The 18,052-nt window shown below is 40.3% G+C and overlaps 1 protein-coding gene across 3 annotated transcripts in view; it reads right to left on the reverse strand.

Moving 5' to 3' along the window:
• DIP2B (disco interacting protein 2 homolog B) overlaps positions 1-18,052 on the reverse strand; it is a 212,302-nt gene that overhangs the window by 38,227 nt on the left and 156,023 nt on the right. For all 3 annotated transcript variants that reach the window (XM_084877351.1, XM_084877349.1, XM_084877350.1), the window contains 11 exons: positions 17,898-18,007; positions 16,975-17,077; positions 16,194-16,258; positions 13,890-13,983; positions 13,304-13,423; positions 11,557-11,671; positions 8,955-9,094; positions 8,156-8,292; positions 5,237-5,317; positions 3,121-3,248; positions 1,282-1,396 (listed from right to left, as the gene is read on the reverse strand). In XM_084877351.1, coding sequence (XP_084733477.1) covers positions 1,282-1,396; positions 3,121-3,248; positions 5,237-5,317; positions 8,156-8,292; positions 8,955-9,094; positions 11,557-11,671; positions 13,304-13,423; positions 13,890-13,983; positions 16,194-16,258; positions 16,975-17,077; positions 17,898-18,007 — 1,208 coding nt within the window. The remainder of the gene's footprint in view (positions 1-1,281; positions 1,397-3,120; positions 3,249-5,236; positions 5,318-8,155; positions 8,293-8,954; positions 9,095-11,556; positions 11,672-13,303; positions 13,424-13,889; positions 13,984-16,193; positions 16,259-16,974; positions 17,078-17,897; positions 18,008-18,052) is intronic.

Raw genomic sequence — 18,052 nt, forward strand, 5'->3', positions numbered from 1 at the left:
TGGCAATTAATAATTCCAAACAGCCTAAGCAGAATACTAGTTATGGATATTGGGAACACTCCCAATGGACACTTAGCATATTAGGCTTTTATTGTCCTATATAAAAATATAGGATAATTGTGTCCAGGTGGCTGTTCAACCAATCGAAGTTTAATACGCTAATGATATGCTAAGACTGCTCAACTGCTTACTATGATGTGCACTGAGCAGCAGGGGGCAGACGCTCTGACTGGTAGGGGAGCTTGCTGCTGGGGTCTGGCTGATCAGGACTGAGTAAAATGGACTGGACATGTCCTGGAGCCCTCCTGCGGTCCCTCCCCTGCTGGCTAACCTCCCTCGTCCCTCCCTGGCCCCGGTTGTGCACTGGTGGGGTCCCTCAGCCTGACCTGTGTCCTCTCGCAATCTGGGACCCTTGGGGGATGCCGGAGAGCCGGTTACGGCCAGATCCCACAGGCCAGGCTGAGGGACCCCACTGGTGCACGAATTCATGCACTGGGCTTCTAGTATGGTGATAAATAGAAAAATAAAATCAAGTGAGGGGACAGAGAGTAAAAGGGAATGTTATTTAGTCATCATTTACTGAATGCAAGTACTAAATGCTTCAATTAATTTCTAATTACTATCAATTAATCCTCCTAATAGCTCTGTAACATAAATAACTTTATGCCCACTTTATAGATTAGGAAATAGGCTCCCTGAGGTTAAGTAACTTGCATAAAGGCATATGTGTGGTGGGGAGTGGAGCTGCGATTCAAATGAAGACAAGAAGCTCCTTTCATCACTCTAGCTGCCCCCTCTGGAAACATATCCCTTATACTGAACCCACCCCTTTCCTTTCCCTAGTGGCTTATGTCACCCAGCTCTCTAACTTCACAATAAAGCTCCTGCAAAGTAAGAACAACACCTATATTTTCTCGGACCCCTTGCACTCTATGCACCACTTTTAACATGTAATAAGACTGTAGCTGTTGACAAGTGGATTGATGACTGTCGAAGATGTGTTCCACAGATGGACAGTTAAAATTTCTATGGGTTGTAAACACTCTGGAACAAAAAAAGTGAAAGAATTTGCTGAGGCAAGTTAGTTCAATTCTTTTTGGCAACCTGAGCAGAAAAATACTATGTAGTCTACAAAGAGAAAGGGAATATATTAACTATCTAGTTTTGTTAATAGCACTTAAAATAAATAGTGACTGACAAGAAAAAAATTAGGTAGTATAACTAGTCCACCAAAGGAAATGTTAAGCACTGGCTACCGCTGCCTTTGACAACAAAGCTCACCTGCAACACGCGGCTCATCCACTGGAAACTGTCTTCCTCGGAAGCATCGGGTCTTTGTTCCGCAACCACGACAATGCGCTCATCATAAAACACAGACACAGAAAACACAGCAATTCTAAGAGAGACAGATCACACACATCAGGACTCCCTTCACAACCAGCCTGGTTTACGTTGCTCAATTGGAATACAGAGAAGGGACATCCCCACCACACTAGCCAAGAATGAGTTGTTTAGAAAAGAACATGTACAATCATTACTATCAAATCGAGGACTCAACACGTATTAAGCACCACTGTCATGAATGTTGGGACACAGTGATAAATAAGATAAAGGCCCTATCTTCATGGAGTGTGCATATCAGAGACAGAACAAACAAATATAAAATAATGTCATGTCGTAATACACACTAGGAGAAAACTAAGGCAGGGTGAAGGGGGGGCGGGTAGTGGTGTACTAGGAAGGCAGGTGGGTGGGGAGTGCTTTCCTGAGGTGCGGACACTGGAGCAGAGACCTGAATGAAGTGAGGATGCGAGCCAGGCGGAGATCTGGAGGAAGAGGTTTCCTGGCAGAAGGAACGGAAAGCGAAAAGGTTCTGAGGTAGGAACGAGCTTGGCAGGTTTGAAGAACAGCAAGAAGGCCAGTGTGCCTGAAGCAGAGTGGTGAAGCAGAGTGGTGGGAAGAGGTCAGAGCCAGGCCAGGGCAGTCACAGAGGACCTGGTAGGCCTGGGGGAGGGGTGTTCTAAGAGAGGTCTCTGCTCAAACGTTCCCTTACTAGCAAGGCATTCCCAGACGACCTTAGAGAAACTGGCAAGCACAGCCCCACCCCCTATGTTTTCTCTGCATAGTATTTGTCATCATCTCATCCGTTATCTATTTCCCTATGTGGTTTCCGTCTGTTTCCCCCAATGAGAATGTGGCTTCACAAGGCCTGTTTTGTTCAATAATCACACTGTGATCATCAAGAACAGTGGCATACAGTGGGCACCCAATAAATAGTTGTAGAATGAATGCATGAAATAATTCAAAGTCATTGGAGAACCAAATATACCCACACACTTGACTGTCTCCCTTCCTTCCTTTTGTCCTCACATATTTATTGAACACCCACTGTGTGCCAGGTGGTCTGATGAGTGCTATGGGTATAGCTGTGACTAAAGTCAGATCTAGTGTCCCATGGAGTTTACATCTCATAGGAAGCTACACAATGACAAAAACTACACATTTCAAGAATTGGTTCTCTATTGGTTTAATTCATTTTCCTTCTTCAAATACGAAAGGGATTCCAAGATTGCTTCAAAACATATATCCATGATTGTAAACCACCAAACAGGACATCCATTATTCCAATATGTATCAAAAATCTTTTCTTCAATTAATAAGCAAAGAAAAAAAGATATCTAATTGACTTCACTCATGGAATTTGAAATCAGTACTTATGTGCTATGCAAATCTCTGTGTTAAAGTGATATAATAAATTAGAGATGAGCAAGAGAAACAATTCTTAGATTTAAAACTCCTACAAAGTAGCATCTTTCTCAATTAGACTGAATGGGACTATTTCTGTATTGAAGGAATATAGGAAGTTCAACATTTTAGAATCTCCTCAGATTTAACAGTGATAATTAAAAACTGAAACTCAAGGATATCATTAAGTCTTATTTCTCTCAATTACAGCCAAAAAACCAGACATTTTAAGACAAATATTCAAAGTTTGGTTTCTGCTAGGTTTAACCCAAAATAACCCAATCATTTGAAAGAGAATCTACAGAATACAATCAAATCACCTGATATATTTAGATTCCACAGAAAATGTTAACATTTGAACTCTGCACTACTCACCTTCCTCTATACACAGTCTTTATTGATTCCACAGCCAATCCTGTAGCAACAATGTCATCAGCATTATGTCTGCGACCACTAACCATGAGTAATCCGTCCATTTTTCCAACCACAAACACCAAGCTGCCCTGAAAGATAACGATTTTCCTTGATTTCCATAATTTAAATAGTAAAACAAACATTTTACTTCTGCCTTGAAATAAATCTCATAAAAATATAAGGAACAATACTAAACTTTATGGATTCTGAGAAAATATTTCACATCACAGCATCTTGAAAATCAGTGGGGGAAAACCTGTGGTATCTTACAATTAAAGGAGTCTTATAGTGTATAAGAAGGGAAACTATTCATATTTATTCTTAGGGAGGAATTTTATAAGAAAGCAACTAGAATGGCATACAAGCATAGTTTATTTTTCCAGCTGTGATTATGTATTAATTTATTTTCTGTAACTATTCATGGGATGGATGCAGAGAAGAAAAATGTTGTCAGTTAATACTGGAATTAGGAAGAGATAAAAATAGTTTTGATGTTAGAATGACTATTTCAAGTTTATAAAGGCAATGCTTTTTCCATCTGACAAGATCACAAACAGGCTAATACAGTCAAAGGAAGACTGTAGGAGTCTTTCCTCTCCGGTAAGATAACAGAGCTGCAGGAAAGTATGCTGCCAATGCCCTAAAAGCACCATTGTATAAATAATTTTACTTATTATTTATTATCAATAATTCCCCCAGATCCACTTGCAATAAATTAACTTTTTCCATTCATTGCAGAATTCCTAAATTCCTTGTACCATCTTTATATATTCACTATCTAGCATCATCTCCATGTGAACGTCACTCACTGGCTGACTGGGCACAATGCAGTGCCATACACTGACCGGGCTATGTAAGTATGACATAACCTCCAGTATCAAGCCACTGGTCCATCTCAGAAAGCAGAAGACAACCATTCATTTCCACCACAGTGTGAAAAATGCTACGGTGGAAATAAAGAAAAGGAGACAGGCACTGGTCTCCCACATCCGTTTCTTCATTTCTTTCACACGCACAGAATTTTTAGCTGGGCATGGCTGACCAAAACAAGGATGGCACTTCATCCTCCCTTGCAGCGAGGTGGGCCACCTGACTAGTTCAGAACAATGGGATATAAGTGGAAGTGTTGCTCAGCAGCTTCAGGGAGTCTTCCTTACAAGAGAACAGGACTGCACCCTGCCCTCTGTCCTGTTTCCTAGAATGCAGATGTGATGGCTGGAGCTCCATCTTGGAGGTCAACCGTGGAGTGATAAGCTACCATTACAAGGAGCTAGGTCCTTAAGAGCTACTTGGAGCAGAGAGAGGAAGTCAAAACAATAGATGCAGACTTCTCTTTCTAGAGAACGAATCTCTTAGAGGTATTCCCTTGCCCCCACCATTCTCCATGAACACTGGGAAAGAACTATAATAAAATTATATCTCTTCTTATGTAACTTAAACCTTCAAGAAGAGAAGTGAGAGTAAAGAGGTAATTAGAGACCGATGGAGGTATATGGGCCTAACTGTGATAATGAATAACTATTACTTATAAAGCAAAATCCAAACTCTCATTCTGTCATGCAAAGCCTTCCTTGTGGGCTCATGAAACTAGCTATAAGCTCTTTGAAAACAAGGTTTGTGTCCTAATTGTCTTTATAAACCCAGTGACTATAAATACCATTTGCTGGAAAACAAATTGGTTTCATTCAAAGAATTTACTATTATACAAATTGTATTGCTGATAATCTGTATGAAAATGCTTTGTACGCTATCTATTATTGTTTCCCTTTGCTATTAAAGGAAACAGCACACTTATAACTTACTGACACATATTAATCAAATCAAAAAAAGGGTAGCAAGAGTAAGTAAAAAGAGTTTTGAAAATAAAAAAATGTCTCAATTTGGAGGAGTCAATGACCTTGGGTAACAGAAACAATGAACTTTGATGCATTTATTACATTCTTATAGGAAATGCTTTAAATGTAAGTTAAGCGACCCTATAACACTCTTAAATTAATCAGAATTTGTTCTGTTCTGTGGATCAAAGTCCAAATATTTGAATAAGATGCATCAAAACAAACATGAAAATATCACTTACGGGCCCTACAAACCCCAGCAATCCTGACCGGATGAATGGCACATCCCCAACAGGAGAGCCTGCAGAATTCACTGGAATTACCTAAAACACAGAAAAAAAGAAAGTGACAATCTGAGATTTTAATTTAAAAATGTATTTAAGAACCTCTCATGCATGTGGGATCTCTAACTTTCATGTATGAAGGGTTCTCATACTTGTGCATATATAAGTTTGGTATTTTCTCTTGCAAAAAACAGATATTTGTTTTAATTGATGAGAGAAAGAGGGGAAGAGAAAGAAGGATGGAGGGAAGGAGGAAAACAGAGAGAGGGGAGGGGAGGGAAGGGCACAAATAGACATCGATTTGTTGTTCCACTTATTTATGCATTCATTGGTTGCTTCTTGTATGTACCCTGACTGGGGATTGAACCTGCAACCCTGGCATACAAGGAAAATATACTAACTAACAGAACTACTTGAGCTACCCAGCTGTTTTGGTTTTTCAAGTCTTTAAGTATTGTTGATATATATATATATAATTTCTTTTTTTAAAAATATTTTTATTGATTTTTTACAGAGAGGAAGGGAGAGAGATAGAGAGCTAGAAACGTCGATGAGAGAGGAACATCGACCAGCTGCCTCTTGCACACCCCCTACCAGGGATGTGCCTGCAACCAAGGTACATGCCCTTGACCGGAATCGAACCCGGGACCTTTCAGTCCGCAGACCAATGCTCTACCACTGAGCCAAACCGGTTTCGGCTATATATATATTTCTTTAATTGATGTTTTACACAGGAAGAGAGAGGGATAGAGAGCTAGAAACATCGATGAGAGAGAGACACCGATCAGCTGCCTCCTGCACACCCCCTTACTGGGTATGGGCCCACAACCAAGGCACATGCCTTTGACTGGAATTGAACCCGAGACCTTTCAGTCCACTGGCTGACGCTCTATCCACTGAGCCAAACCGGTTTCGGCTGTTGTTTTTTTTTTAAGTTACATACAACAAGTAACACACATAAAAATTATGTAAATAGTGAATACAGGAATCCTACCCCCCTTAAGAGATAACAAACATTTACAATTTGTTGTTTATCTCACTGTATTTTTTTTTAGTTAGGATTTTTATTCTACTTCACTATCATTAAATTTATATTGCAGATTTCAAAATTTCTTCATTACTATGGACCTAGCAGTTTAGTATTATATCTAAGAATTTTGATCAGGCAGTTGTCCTTGTAGGAAAGGCAATATAACCAAATATTACAGTATTCTCTAACACTGCTTGAGGATCTTGCTTATATAAGGCAAATGCGACAGAAAAATTCAGGTATTCAAAATATATGTAGCCCTGGCCAGTGTTTCTCAGTGGTTAGAGCATTGGCCCATGCACCAAAGGGTCACGGGTTCAATTTCCCACCAAGGACACATAACCTGAGTTGCAAGTCCAATCTCCAGCCATGTTCCCCAGGTATGTTCAGGAGGAAACCAATTGATGTGTCTCTCTCACATCGATGTCTCACTCTCTCTTTTTCCCTCCCTCCCTCTATCCTTCCTTCCATTCTCTCTAAAAATCATGGGGGAAAAATATCCTCAGATGAAGACTAACAACAAAAAAGAAATATATATAGTCCAAGCACTTTTAAAATAAAAGGAATAAGGTAAGATTTAAATTAGTGACATGTATATATACTCAGCAGGGGTAATTAGTCACCTAAAGAGTTTACGAATGTCTACTCCGATCAAGGTGACGTGGTCTTAACTTTTGACGGCTGGGCAAGAATATAGCAGTAACAATGACGGTGTCGGTAATAACTGACAGACATTTAATGATTTATATTATACCATTTTAGGCCATGTAAATACAAATGATGGTGAGCTCAGGAATTCTAAACTTTTTCCAATACCACACCATTTACATAGATACCACTTTCCCACCAGCTACATCTATCACTGTCTATATCAATTATATGCACTGATTTTCAAATGGGATGGTAGACAGATGTGCCCTGCCATATTGAGAACCAGTAGTCTAAATTAAAAGAAAAAGGAAGCTTGAAGAACTGAAATTGGTTGTGTTCATATAAGCTCTGTCTAGTATGAAAGGGATGTGGCCCATAAACTGGAGTTCTCTATTTCCTAAAAGGTACCTGGAGGTAGGTTAATCCCAATGATAAAATATAGACAATTAATTATGCCTGTTCTGATATCCAGGCTCACCAGGCACATTTTCATTACAATTTGATTTCACATGCAGAACTGCCTGCAGGAAAGCAATGTGGTAGTTACGCTGGCATATGAGCTATCTGAGGAGCTCTGGTTGTTCCTCTGATGTACCCCAAACCTCTAGAATGGAGCCAGGCACATAGAAGGTGCTCGATACATACTTGTCTCACGGAAAGTTTGAACGACAGGAGCAATCTGCCCTGTGACAAGAACAGGCCTTCATTTTTCTTAGCAACCTGGCATTCTGGTTTACATCTGTCTTCAGGAGCTCACTTGAGACTACACTTCAGAGATGGATTCTCACTATATACTGTTAAAATTAAACATTTGGGCTTATAAAGTTCAAACCATGGCATATTCACCAAAGGAATTTTTGTAAGGCCTCTTATTTATTAACTTACTAATTTAACAGTAGCGCTTCCTGGGTGCCAGGTGCTGCTCTAAGCACCTTATAAACATTAACTCACTTAGTTCTCACAACAATCCTATGACGTAGTTACTACAATTACTCATTTTAAATATAAAGAAATTGGGGCACAACTCACCCAAAATCAGCTAGTGAGTGGCAGGGTTAGGATTCGAACTAGGGCAGTCCAGCTCTAGAGCATATACTTTCAACCCACTATCTTATGCTACTTCCCATGAACCGAGTCACCTGCCCTAGTGACACCCTCACCAAACATTTTCCTGGAAACATTTTAATATCATGTACCTCAAAGGTGTTTTTGGTCACACCAGCAAGCCCGAAGTACATCATGCCGCCTGCTCTGGAGCTGACACAGATCTCTCCGATTTCGTCCGTTCTGCAGAGCTGGGGAGGTCCATCAGGTCTCACGATGCACATCATCCCTAGTGCACAGACAACACAGTCAGGAAGCCGAGATCCTGGAAAACCTATGCTTTATCGTTGTGAACCCAGGGAAGTCTTGTATTTAGTGAGTGGCATTAAGGAAGAATAACCAAAGAAAAATGTTAAAAATAGACCTGAAACTACATAGGTATATTTGAAATTTCCATCTTTAAATATCATCTACGCTGATGAGAGACAAATACTTTTTTTAAATTCAGCAAAATAACAGCAGCAACAAAACATATAACAGATGCAGACTGAAGCTTTTAAAGAAGGTGACATTAAAAATTACTGCAAAGTACAAAGTAACAGGTAAATTAATCCCCCCTTTACCCCCCCCCCCTCGGCAGATCAAACTCAAACACTCATGGAAGAGTGTGTTCTTCCTGCCAGTCCCAATGGCTTGGCAATTATGGCGAAAACCAACTTGAATATCATTCAGACTTTGCTTTCCATGTGAACAATTGTAATCAGCACCCACAATTAAATCACAGGACACTGCTGGAAGGTAAGTATAATCGGAATTAACTGTTAGAAAGGCTTTGAGAAACTAAGTGACTAAATTTTGAGTTCCTGGTTTTGGATCCCATATTTCATCAGCCTCTACTAACTCTAATAAAAAATCTTTGTGAAAAAGCAAACGATACTCCTGAGAACTCACCACCAGGCATGACATGCCCCACATCCTGGACTGTTAGTGCTGAATTTTTATCTTCAGTATTGACTCGTATTACCCCATAGCTCAACCCATTCATTGAGAGAATGGCTCTTCCCGGCAAGGGGGCCCCTGGAACTCCAGGCCTGAAAACAAAATAAACTCATCAAATTTGGCAAATGAAATAATGGAGAAAAATATGAGTATGTAGGAAAGCAAATTTCCTCTAGCTAACACACACACACTCTCTTTTAACAAGCATGGTCAATTTTCATTCAGGTAGAAAAAGTACATTTAATCAGATGTTAAGACTATACTGGTCTTGGGTATACCATAAATGTACTTTGCACACTTAAGCCACAATCAAGAATAGCCTATTTCTAGGCTAAGATACTAACTGAGGATTCTGAAGAGCAAAACAATCCAGAAAAAGATCTAATTAAGAAAAATGAGGAGGAGGATCCAAGATGGCTGCGCCCAGGTGAACACCTAGCCGCAGCCGCACACAACAATTTCAATAAAATACAACTAAAATATAAAACGGACATTGCCCAGAACTACAGGAAGGTTGACTGACTGGAAATTCTACAGCGAGAAGCAAGGAGAAAACCAGAAGGAGGCGCGGAGGAGCTGGAAAAGCCCAAGGTACGGAGACGCGGCGAGCGCGGAGAGGACGGAGCCGGAGAGGAGGGAGGCCGAGTGCCTGGCGGGCGTTCCCTAGCGGAAAGGAGATAAAACTCCGACTGTGCTGGGCCCCTGACTGCTCTGAACCCCAGTTCTGGGCCAGACCCCGGGGACCCAGGCTCAGCCATAGGGAGCTGGGCTGTAAGTCGGAACCCCGGGGTAGCGGAGAAAGGAGGTCCCGGAGGCGCGCACACTGCCCCCAGAGAAGGGACGGTCGGCTGTGCCGCGGGATTGCCCTGACGGGAAGGAGACTGGGGCTCCAGACTGCTGTGAACGCCACCTCCAACTCCACTTCCAACTGAACTGAACCCCAATACCGGGCTCATTGTGGGAGAGCATAGACTGTTTGGCAGCAGGCGAAAATCGAGGGCACCTTTCTCTCAGAGGCGCCAGCGGCGAGCACTGAAGGACCCGCATAGGGCGGGGCTGACGGAAGCCAAAGCTGCAGGCTCCACCCTGAAACCCCGTCCCATCTGTAACTGCGAAATGCGACAACAAAATAGATCACAAACGAAAGAAATGGAGGACAAAAAGCGTCTGGATATAGAGTTCAAATCTACGCTTATAAGGTTTTTCAAGAATTTCCTAGAAAAGATGGATAAGGCCTATGAGGATATGAAAAGAGATCAACTAGAATTAATAAGGAGTCAACAAGAAATGATAAGGGATCAACAAGAAATAAAGAATACATTGTCTGAAATAAAAAATATTCTACAGAGTCCTAAAAACAGAAGGGAAGATCGCAAGAATCAAGTCAAAGATTTGGAACATAAAGAGCCAGAAGACACTCCTCCACAGAAGCTAGAAGGCAAGAGAATCCAGAAAATTGAAGATAATGTAAGAAACCTCTGGGACAACTTCAAGCGAACCAACATCAGAATTATGGGGGTCCCAGAAGATGAGAGAGAGCAAGATATCGAAAACATACTGAAAGAAATAGTGACAGAAAACTTCCCCCACCTGGTGAAAGAATTAGACTTACAAGTCCAGGAAGTGCACAGAACTCCAAACAAAAGGAATCCAAAGAGGACCACACCGAGACACATCATTATTAAAATTTCAAGAACAAAAAACAAAGAGAGAATATTAAAAGAAGCAAGAGCAAAGAAGGTAGTAACTTATAAAGGAGCACCTATACGATTGTCAGCTGACTTCTCAACAGAAACCATGCAGGCCAGAAGGGAATGGCAAGAAATATTCAAGGTGATGAATAGCAAGAACCTACAGCCAAAAATAATCTACCCAGCAAAGCTATCACTCAGAATCAAAGGCCAGATAAAGAGCTTCACTAATAAAAAAAAGCTAAAGGAGTTCATCACCACCAAACCAGAATTATATGAATTGCTGAAGGGGGTTCTTTCAGAAGAGAATGTAAACAAAGATAAAAATTATGAACAACAAATACGTAATTATCAACAAGTGAATCTAAAAACCAAGGAAATTAAAAAAATCTGATGAACAATATTAACTGTTGAATATAATAGAATCAGAGGTATGGAAGGGGAGTGAACTGACGATTCTTGGGGAAAAAGGGATTGGGGGGTGTGGGAAGAGACTGAACATAAACTGTGCATCTATGGATGAGGACAATGGGGAGAGGGGAAAGGGCAGAGGGTGGGGTGGGAACCTGGTGGAGGAGAGCAATGGTGGTGGGGGGGGGGAGGGAACATTTGTAATAATATGATAAATAAAAACTTATTTAAAAAAGAAAAATGAGATGAGAATAAATTTTCAGTTTACCAGTTATACTTAGTGCAAGAATAGGAAGAATAAATGACATGCTTCAGACTGCTTTACAAAGTCATTTTCACTCTTAGACTTATGAAGCAGAAAATCAGACAATGCCCTTGTCACTGCCTGGTAATTCCGCACATCTGATCAAAGCGGTGATCTACAGTAAGAGCACCGGTGTCCTGGACGATACCTGCGGATTGCGACAGTCATGGCTTCAGCAGAAGTGGCGCACGGACAGATGGCCTCAGGTTTCAGGCCGTGACTCTGGAACAGACTCAGGAAGGCATCGCAGGACGACACAGACCCTAAAGGAGATGGAACAGATCAACTGGAAAGCTGACACTGTGGTTTTCACTACTGTAGAAAACTGGTAAAGAGTGGAAAGCCAATATATTTTTTTCTCATGAGAACTCTTATTGTACACCATTAATTCCACCCAAACATTTTACTGTGCCTGTGAAATGGCTGATACATATCAAGGACAAATGAATGTTTATCCAGACCATAAAAGATCACTGACACGATTTAAAGCTATAACTTGTAATAAAGCTGCTCCCAATTAATAGCAGAAATGCAGAGGGCACTGTGGTCAGTCTGGAACTGAGCAACGCATCCTGAATAACTATGTTAGCCCGTGCAGAACTAACACTCTGGCTTAGTTCCACCCTCTTCTACGTGATATTCTCTGACTTGTTTCTTACTAAGGTCAATCCCATGTCTGTGTTTTATTATACAGGATGATTAATGTGACTATTGACAAAAATCCAGTATGACAAAGAACATAGTATCTAACATTTTACCTGGTTCTACTGTGTGGGAGCTCAGGATGTGTTTGTGGGAAAAGCAGGTAACATTGGGGATCTCTAAAAGCTTTTGCAAACTTGATTTGCAGCTAGGGGAAATTTACATAGAGTTTAGTCACTTGGTTACATCAGTTATTTTCTTATCATTCCTTTTAGTTAAAGGATAGAAAAAGGATATAAATAAGTGAGCAAGAGGGAGTGAATTCAAAAGCATATGGAACCGCCTAGTCAGTGTAGCTCAGTGGTTGAGCATCAAACCATGAACTAGGGGGTCACAGTTTGATTCCTGGTCAGGGTATATGCCCGGGGTTGCAGGCTCGATCCTTGGTAGGGGGTGTGCAGGAGATAGATGATCAATGATTCTCTCTCATCTTTAATGTTTCTCCCTCCCTCTCTGAAATTAATAAAACACATATTTTAAAAAATATATTTTTACCCATCCATCAAATGAACAGATAAAATGTGGTATATCTATACAATGGAATTATTATATGGCAATAAAAAGAAGTGGAGTATGAACACATACTACAATGTGGATGAACCTTGAAAACACTATGGTTAAGTGAAAGAAGCCTGTCCCAAAGGGCAATATAGTATAATTGCCTTTATATGAAATGTCCAGAATAGGTAACTCTATGGGGACAGAAGTAGAAGTGGCTGAGCAGTAGGGGACAGTGGAGGAGAAATGAAGAGTGAGTACTAATGGGTATGAGGTATCTTTTGGGGGTGATGATGGTCTAAACTTAGATCATGGTGATGGCTGCACACTCAGTGAATACACTGAAACTATTAAACTGCACACTTTAAATGGGTGACTTTTAAAAAAAATATATATTTTATTGATTTTTTTACAGAGAGGAAGAGAGAGGGATAGAGAGTTAGAAACATCGATGAGAGAGAATCATCGATCAGCTGCCTCTTGCACACCTCCTACTGGGGATGAGCCGGCAACCAAGGTACATGCCCTTGACCGGAATCGAACCTGGGACCTTTCAGTCCAGGGGCTGACGCTCTATCCACTGAGCAAAACCAGTTTTGGCTAAATGGGTGACTTTTATGGCATATGAATTATATCAAATTATATCAAATGTTAAGGAATGAATAGTCCCCGACCTACACTCTAGGAGTACTCACAGGGATTTGCTCCATCGGTCACAATTAACATCCGGAGGGAACTCAAGCTCACATCTCGTTGGTCCCGATGTGCCATCATAGCCCAGTGCAAGTCTCGACATTTTACTAAAGCTACCTTGGCTAAAATTCAAAAGAGATAGTTAACACACACATACTTGCTAAATTAGATAGATATTTAATATACTATCATAGAAACTTTTAGTTATTTTAGGGATCATGATTTTCACTTAGAGAAAATAAAAAAGGTTTCAAAGAAAGTATGCCCGGTGCTCTGAGGCAGCAATGATTAACTGTTTGCTCACTGTGACCTGTAGGCAGGCCACATATCTTTGCCAAGGAAGCTCTGAACACCAGAGTACTCAATAAATGTGATTCAGGGCTCAAATTCATGCAAATTCATCTCAATTCTTAAAAAAGGACATCATAAGAGACGAAAATGACAACACACTTAGCTTAGTAATTGAAGTCTAACATTTGTCAAGCCACCAAGGCATAGAACTATGTCTCTAGAAGGGTGACTTGGAAATCCCTGAAATCTTAGTTCAAACAGTCACATAATTAAAGCTTAGCTGTTGAGTGTAGCTACCTTTGTGGGCATGTACTCTCTGGACCCACGAGAGAGGGCAAGTCTTCATAACAGAGTAGGGTACACTAATTGTATGCATCTTATTCATTACATTCTGAAAAGCAAAGAAAGATAAAAAGTAATCAATACGAAATACACACATAGCATTTTAAAACTGAACTGATATTTTGTTAACGATTTTAATCACATGTAATATATACTCAAATACACGCTCTTTGAAAAAAATATGAAATATTAACTTTAAGGTTGATTTGCTATCTACCCTTAAGCCTGGTCCCTCTTCTCCTCAGAGATAATCATTATTATGAATCTGAATGTATACTTACAATTCTTTTTCTATGTATTTACATATATAGTTGTCCCCATGGAAACAAAGTATTGTTAACATAAAAGGCATCATACTATACATATATCTACAATGTACTTTTTTTTCACTTAAGTTGTTTCATAGCTAAATCTATGCACATCAGTTTGAGATCTACACAATTCTTTTCCAAATGCTGCATAGTATTCCACAGTATGATTACACCACAATTTATTTAGGTATTTCCTTATTATTAACAATTGTTTTGCTGTTACAAATAATTTCCCAAGGAACATATTTACACTTTCCTGAGTATATGTACAAGTGTTTCTCTAGGTGCTGTTGTTACCCATCCATCAAATGATGAACAGATAAAATGTGGTATATCTATACAATGGAATTATTATATGGCAATTATGTGAAAGAAACCTGTGGTACTGTTGGGTCACAGGATATCTGCTTCTAAAACTTAACAGATGCTGCCAAACTGCCCTCTGACCCACTAAGTGTTTTCATCATGCTGGCGCTTGCCACGTACCACAAAGGGCTGGGTCACAAAACAATCTATCATAGTTTCCCTGTTACTTAGAGAGGGCCCTGCCCACACCTGTTAGGTGTTTGAGTAGATAAAGCTGAGTGAGCTGAGAGTGGTTATGCAATTTGGTTTCCTGTCACCCAAACAAATGAATATACCCAGGACCTCCTGTCCCCAGAAGACCCAGCCCAGCAGAATACCTAAGTCTTGGTATTTAGGCTGGCCATGTTTCTCACCACCCATTGTCAACTTTTTTCCCTCCCTCCCCCAAGTTTCTAGGGTATGGTGACAAACTTTTGGATTTCAGAGAAAGAATGGTGTTTATAACTAATTTTTCACACTTTGTCCCTCTAACTTCTCACAAGGGTTTCTTAACCTCTCATAAAAAGCAAAATTGCACCCTGGCCGGGTAGCTCAGTTGGTTAGAGCATTGTCCCAAGACACCAAGTTTGTGGATCTGATTTCTTGTCAGGGCACAAAGAAGAAGGGACCAATGAATGCATAAGTTAGTGGAACTTATGTTTCTCTCTCTCTCTCAAATCAATAAATTAAAAACAATAGAAAAAAACAACAACAAAAAAACAAAGGGAAGGGCTTTCGAAAAGAGCTAGGAAGTATGTACACTCAAAGAATAGGCTCTTACTAATTTGAGGGGTCCTGAGTGAAAAGGGATCCCCTCCTCTTCCCCCAAGCTTCATTTCTCCTCTTTCTCAGACTCCTGCACAGGAGGTAAGGAAGTTGAACAAGATACTCTGAGTTCCTTTTCAACTCTAGGATCTTTTCTCTCCTTTCCTAATCACCATACTACACATGGTAGCTTTTCCCACTTGAAACATCCCCCCTCTCTACCTCCTCCACAAAAATATCTCTATGTGGCTAAATCTTAGCCATTTTTCAAAGCCCGTCTCAACTGTTACCTCTTCCATAAATACGGCCTCTGTGCCAGAGCTGGGAGGAATTCACCTTTCCCCAACTCCCACAGCACATTACCTGTTCCTCTCTTATGGAAAGCAGCCCACTCTATTCTTTAATTGTAGCATGCAGTCATTCAGTACATTTTGTCCAACTGGAAAGTTAGTTATTACCAACAGTTGCCAAGTTCTAAATATACTTACATAATCTCAAACATACTTTTAAAATCATAAATACAGTCATTTTTAGAATCTTTTAGGCTTTGAGCCATCATAGCAGATGTCTTAAAAATTATAGATCCTAAATTCCCCCATTAACTATTATGTGAGGAGTATGCCCAACCACACAATGAAGAAAAAACAGATAGAAGTATATTCTCCTTTTAAAAACAATAACCTGTTGTATTGTAAAATAAAACCCCTCTGGAAAATATTATTGATCTTTTGGGGACTAAAATTTCAAACAAGCACTGAGCGAGTCTCTGGTTACACAGCATGCATACTAATCTGAATCATAAGATTAACACGAAAGGCCTTAATTCTGAGTAGCTTACCGCAAACATGCCATGCCACAGCCCAGCATCCTTCTTAAAGTCTAAAACATTTACTACTGTTTCTCCTGAAATAGAAAAAATGGGGTGGGGGAGTTAGTGGTAAGTAGCAAAATCATGTTACTTGCCTCTATTGAACAGCTGGTTTGGTACTTCTACAGAGATCACTAAAAGCTCTCAGAGTCTTTTGATTACATGGCCATGGAAGAAACCATGAGTTCCAAACTCCATATGACTTAGATACTATCTTCTGAGAGGTAATCCTCTTTTCCTAATTAATTAAGGGACTTTGAAAGTTTCACAAACATGTAAAAATTAGAATTCCCAGAGAGAGAAAATGTTGGTACATATATCTATATATTATACCTACACACACACACACATATACTCCTAAGTATGCTACAGGATACGCTTTTGTGTTCTCATTTGTGCTTTTTGGTAGCTGGATTTCTTTGATTCTAGATGTACTGCTGATAGCAGCTTGGGAAGATGGAGATACCTGCCATTCTGCAGCTAATAATAAACAGGTGGTTTTAATTAGTTTTCTATTTCTGTGTTCTAGAAATCATAGTTCACATATTTGGTTTGCCCAGAACTTTAGTTCCTTTAAATTGCAGCATATTTGTGAAAAAGAAGAAATCCAAAGCAAGCCAAGAATGTGTCTTAAAACATTTCCCTCTGAACTTGGTCATTAGCTGGAATCCAATCACTGGGCACCCTGCTCCTAGTCACACCACATGGATCTGAAGCTCACAATGAGGGCAGTCATGGGATGAAGTCTGACCTTCAGAATAATTGCAGGCTTGGGACAGGGCTTGGCAGTGAGACAGCATCGCCAGGCGGGACACCGTCACTCCCATTACACTCCCTTCTTTGCTTGTTTTATACTAGAAAACAAAACACAAAGAAACAAAACATGAGAAACACAGTAAAATGTTATTTCAAATGACAGGACTAGAATCCTAAAACAAAAGGATAAAGCCATGACAATGGGCTGAATTTAACATGCTTCATATGAACATTGGAGGCTGTGCCCTTGGGCCTCAGACTCTAATCACACAAAGATAGGACTGGAAATGGCAAAGCTGAAGAAAAGTATGTGTGAAAAATCCTTAAAAGTTTAATTAGTCACAAGTGTGAAGAGGCTGTTAAAGGCGCTAAACAAACAAGGGACTTGAGCTGCATTAACAGAAGCACAGTGTCAAGTACAGGGCAAGAGCAGTCCCGCAGAGCTAAGGGTGCACCAGACCAGACCCTGGCAGAAGCTCTGTTTGGGAGGGGGAGACCTAGAAATGGCCTATTCACTCCTACAAATCAATTAACTATAATTGTGCTTTTACCTCAACGCTCCAGCTATTTCTCCAGTCTCTTGCACCCAAGTCCCCTCTCTGCCAACAACAGAAAAATATCTCTGCCTGTTTCTTTGCCAGGAAACGATTTCTTAAAACTCTGTACTTCTCCAAGACTTTTGTAACTTTCTTACATGGCAAGGATCAATTTCTTTGCTGTCATTCTCTTGAATGTGTATTTCCGTTAAAAATAATTAGAATAGAAAGCCACTATAAGACATTTTACAAGCCAAAAGATGGGAATCTAACAAAGTAGGAGGATCTCCTAATTTTAAAACTGCAAAAAAGTTCAAGTTTGTAAGACAGCATGTGAAGCCACAGGAAAAGCCAGCATGTTTGTTCCAATCCCAGGACTTACCTCGATGTACGCTGGCTCGCTGCCGGCAGGTGAGATGTGGGGCTGCCAGTCCTTAGGAGGCTTTGAAAGGTACTTGGAATCTGTTACAACCCATTTGAGCCGGGGCCAACCTAAATCAAACCCCAAATAAAAATTGAATTGCCTAAGCCATCAGG

This window comes from Pipistrellus hanaki, assembly GCF_964339955.1.
Source record: "Pipistrellus hanaki genome assembly, chromosome: 3".
NCBI lineage: Eukaryota > Metazoa > Chordata > Mammalia > Chiroptera > Vespertilionidae > Pipistrellus > Pipistrellus hanaki.